The 4436-nt window shown below is 47.0% G+C and overlaps 1 protein-coding gene across 3 annotated transcripts in view; it reads left to right on the forward strand.

The window, feature by feature from the left end:
- The first annotated feature begins 275 nt into the window (after nucleotides 1-275).
- Nucleotides 276-4436, forward strand: part of LOC113216267 (lipase member H-like) — a 17082-nt gene continuing 12921 nt past the window's right edge. For 2 of the 3 annotated variants that reach the window (XM_026436019.2, XM_026436020.2), the window contains exons 1-5: nucleotides 276-443; nucleotides 1049-1247; nucleotides 1324-1466; nucleotides 1557-1601; nucleotides 3946-4197. In XM_026436019.2, the coding sequence (XP_026291804.1) occupies nucleotides 356-443; nucleotides 1049-1247; nucleotides 1324-1466; nucleotides 1557-1601; nucleotides 3946-4197 (727 nt within the window). In that variant the 5' untranslated portion in view covers nucleotides 276-355. The remainder of the gene's footprint in view (nucleotides 444-1048; nucleotides 1248-1323; nucleotides 1467-1556; nucleotides 1602-3945; nucleotides 4198-4436) is intronic. The other variant, XM_026436021.2, reaches the window with a different exon arrangement.

A 4436-nucleotide genomic window follows, 5' to 3' on the forward strand; every position in this document is an offset into this window, starting at 1 on the left:
ACACTTTCAGAACTTCATCTCCTTGACTTAGAGATTCAAAATAGGTCGTATCGGCGCTATAGGTCCAATAAATTTGCGGTTCTGGCATTAGGTGTGTTAATGCTTTGAGTAATCACATTTCTAGCAGTTTTACTGAGTATCGACAGTCGAGACAGACAGTCGAGACAGACAGTCGACACACGAGTTCATGTTCCAAAGCATAGAGTTGCAGTAATCCAGTTTAAACAACATAAATAAATCCCTTTGCCTGCCAGTAAACAGAATCTTATAGACCTGAGATAAAGACGGAGGTATCACACTCGGGGGATGTACATAAGAGACGCAACAACACCTGTCGTCGTCGTGTCCGGACGTAATGCTGTATGCCAAGCGGAGAAGCTGTATTCCTACAACCATGAAGACACAAGTCATGCTTGGTTTAGTTTTGGTACACTTAACTTCAGGTAAATATAATCACCAAACAAAAGAATATTGTAGAATAACTTATGACTGTTGCAGGGAAGGCGCTTGGCTGGCGTGTCAAACGGACAACATTTTGATGCGAAGGGTTCTACTTTGACGAGTTTTTTCAAAGAAAGATGAACAATTTTTTTTTTAATAGAAATGTTTTGGACTTTTTGTTTTTGATTTTTTTTGACACGTGAATTCTTGATCCAGAGGGCTCAAAATCAATACAGTTCTTCCTTTTTATGATACAAAAATACAATAAAAATTTGAGCCCTCTGCCTCAAACCGTTCTTGAGTTATCGTGCGAACAGACAGACAAACAGACAAACGCGGAACTTTTCGATCATCACTGGAGTAATAGGCTTCGCTATCGCTCAGCCAATTACGTTTATACCTCTATTCAAAATGATCTGAATTTCAAGTTCTACAATCTTAATACCTTATTTCGTGCACTGTGATTAAGATTCCCCAACCAATCCACAGGACTACAGAGAGGGGACTAGGAGCTCCTCGAGATCCTCAACCCGCGGCAACCACTTTGACGAACATTTTAAAACATATAGCCATCTAGTGTCTTGACCTGTCTCGTGCTTTTGCTTAGGAAATGTATTGTTGCCCGAGTTCGCCTATCTGCAGTCCGAAATTGACGAGTGGCTAAAATTAGGCAAACCAACAGAGCTAGCTTTCCATGGCTCAGATATTAGCAGCCTAATCGATGTACCACGTGGTTCCCAACTACTGGACCCAGGACTGAGAGCGACAGATTACGAAGGAAACGTTTTTTTCTACTTTTTCAACAGGTGAGATCGTAATGCGTGCTTAAATACAGAAATAAGTGATAATATAGAGTAACACGTGTTTATTGTTGTCACATAGAGACAACCCGAATGGTACACTAGTTTCAAACAATGCACAAGCCTTGAGCTTAGCAGGCTTTGATGGAAGCAGATCGACCAAGATTGTCATTCACGGCTATGAGACAAACATCACCGGCGAGATTTTCACTGCTATGGTACCAGGTATGCCCCCCCCCCCCCCCTAAACACACACAAAAGAGGGAAACCCCCTTTTTTTGACCTTCTATGACTACATGCTCACGTTTGTTTTAGTTGCACATTACACGGAAGCTTATGTGAAGAAAGTATACATCTCCGGTAAAAAGCAAGAAGAGATTCGGAAAGCTGACGAAATTTGCCGTGTAGTAGGCCTGTATTGTAAAACATGATATTATCACGAGTGTGCGAAGAAACTTGCCGCCGGCGTTCACGCCGATGTGGTAGTCATCGGGCGGCGGCGTCACCGGCGTAAGCCCAAATGAGTTGTACCTTGTAACGATTTCGGGGGTCAGATTTGCCTTCTCATAAAATATCAGAACGACTTCGTGCTCACCAGAATTTCGTGCCAATTATTCTTCGGAAAACTCGAATAAAATTGTTTAATTGCTTTAAAATTTTGAGCTGCTAAGCAGTTTCCCAGCCACACGGCGTCCCCAACCCCAAGTTAGGTTTGAGAATCGAAAATGACCCTTTACACCCTCTACACTCTAAATGTAAAAGGATAACTTTTCCCCTAGAAATGGAGCCGATACGTGCACAACCAAAAAGGATGCAATTTTGTTCCTTAAATTGGACAAAATTGTGAAAAGCCTTACACAATTTGTCTAGATTTAGAAACAAAATTGCATCCTTTCTGGATGTGCACGAATCGGCTCCATTTCTAGGGACAAAATTGTCCTTCTACATCTAGAGTGTGCGCCGCGTCGCTGCCGATGAAATGGTCGGCGGCGGCGCGGCGCACATGTCTAGCACCCGGCACTTGTGCGTGGATTTGATAACAACAAACATGTCCTCCGGGCCAAGTATGAGCCTAGTACACGGCAAATTTTATCAGCTTTCCAAATCTCTCCTTGCATTTTACTGGAGATGTATTTTCTCACATAAGGTTTTCTCGTTGCGATATCGCACCTCGGCCGGTACTCTTCTATTGCGTTTCCAGGCCCTGTTTTCATCAACGGTTTTGTAAACCTACAATTTAAAATTAGCAAGTAACAAGCCCCGCGTGTCGACTTGTTGTTCATTCACGGGCAAGAATGGGCTTTCGTAAATAAACACCACATTTCAGTGCCCACTCTACATTTTCGGAAACGGCAAATTTGTGTCAAGCGATGCCACTTCCCGCGTAAAACACTGAGGCGTGTTTTGGACTCATTTTCGTCATAATCCACTACTCTGAAAACGACCAGCATAGTACGAATATACGACGAAGTATCGAGGTATTTCGTCGTATTCTCGTTCCTTTGACGCCGTACCTGGGCCGTACAGCAGAGTTGTGCGCGCGAGCCAGATTGCGAGCCAGGTTGGCTCGCGCAGTTTTGTGCGAGCCAGAATCTGGCTCGCACGAGCCTGGCACCTTCGGCAATCTACGGGTCCCTTCCAGAGTTGTGAGATCTCGAAGGGACCCGAAGATTGCAGAAGGCACCTGGCTCGTGCTGGCTCGCACAAAACTGCGCGAGCCAGCCTGGCTCGCGCGCACAACTCTGCCGTACAGTGGTCGTGCTACGGGTGAAATTCACGACGAGAATGCGACGAGAAGACGGCCACCCATGCAGCGCCAGCGCCGCCAGGCACCGCCGTATTAGCGTCGTTTATTTGTCGTATTCTGGTAGCGGAAGGGGAAAGAAACAAAACGGTCGGCCGCCGGGAGGCGGGCTTGAACGGGCGACTACACAGTCGCCACGCTGTGACGGTATCCACATGGCCAGGGAGGACACCTGAAGGCAGCGCGGCCGGAACCGCACCCCATGCTGACCTGTGCTTAGTCGACACGAAGCCCCCTCTCAGCGTTGTAGATTTAGACAGCGGGCAACTGAGCATTGCTTTATGAGTAACATCTCGACACAACTTTTCGGAACAGTCAGTTCGTGCTCGCAAGCTTAAAAGTTGTTCTCAGATGACCGCTGTCTAAATCTACAACGCTGAGAGGGGGCTTCGTGTCAAGTAAGCACAGGTCACCATGGGATGCGGTTCCGGCCGCGCTGCCTTCAGGTGTCCTCCCTGGCCAGGTGGATACCGTCACAGCGTGGAAACTGTGTGGTCGCCCGTTTTGTTTCTTTCCCCTTCCGCTACCAGAATACGACGAATAAACGACGCTAACACGGCGGTGCCCGGCGGCGCCGGCGCTGCATGGGTCGCCGTCTTCTCGTCGCATTCTCGTCGTGAATTTCACCCGTAGCACGACTACTGTACGGCCCAGGTACGGCGTCAAAGGAACGGGAATACGACGAAATACCTCGATACTTCTTCGTATATTCGTACTATGCTGGTCGTTTTCAGAGTAGTGGAATATGACGAAAATGCGGGTTGGCAGGGAACGGACAAAATGAAGGCACTAAAATTTATCTTAGGCATAAAAAGCTGTGCCTGACTTTGGCTGCATAAAAATCTGTGAGTAAAGTGCAAGAGTTTCCTGTGAAGCTCATCTGTTTGCTCCTTGTGGCAGCACTGCTCCATGATAGTGACTGCAACGTGCTCGGCGTTGACTGGGGCCGCCTCTGCCCTGCTCCGAATTATGTGGAGGCCCGGGCCCATGTGTCCGGCGTCGCCAAGCTAGTGGCTGAGCTTCTCGACACACTCCTTAGCGACGGCCTGCTCCGCCACAAGGACGTGCACATCATCGGACATAGCCTCGGCGCTCACGTCGCCGGCACCGTTGGGAAGAACGTTAAGACTGGCATCCTACAACGAATTACGGGTATGACATAAAAACAACATTTACAGGTTGCTTAACGGCTACGCTATTGGTCAAAACACTTTTCTCCTGTCAGGATTGTTTTTACAGGAAAAGATATAACGCGTTTAACTATGCACGCTCTATATGTAACTAAACATTTTTGTACATAGCAAGGGAACGGATTTGCTTCTATCCAATGGCAGGAAAAATTGTTTCGCTAGAGTTAGATTGGGCAATTTTCAATGTTGTTCTCTCCTCAT

Source organism: Frankliniella occidentalis, unplaced genomic scaffold (genome assembly GCF_000697945.3).
Source record: "Frankliniella occidentalis isolate FOCC.00 unplaced genomic scaffold, Focc_3.1 Scaffold439, whole genome shotgun sequence".
Classification (NCBI taxonomy): Eukaryota; Metazoa; Arthropoda; class Insecta; order Thysanoptera; family Thripidae; genus Frankliniella; species Frankliniella occidentalis.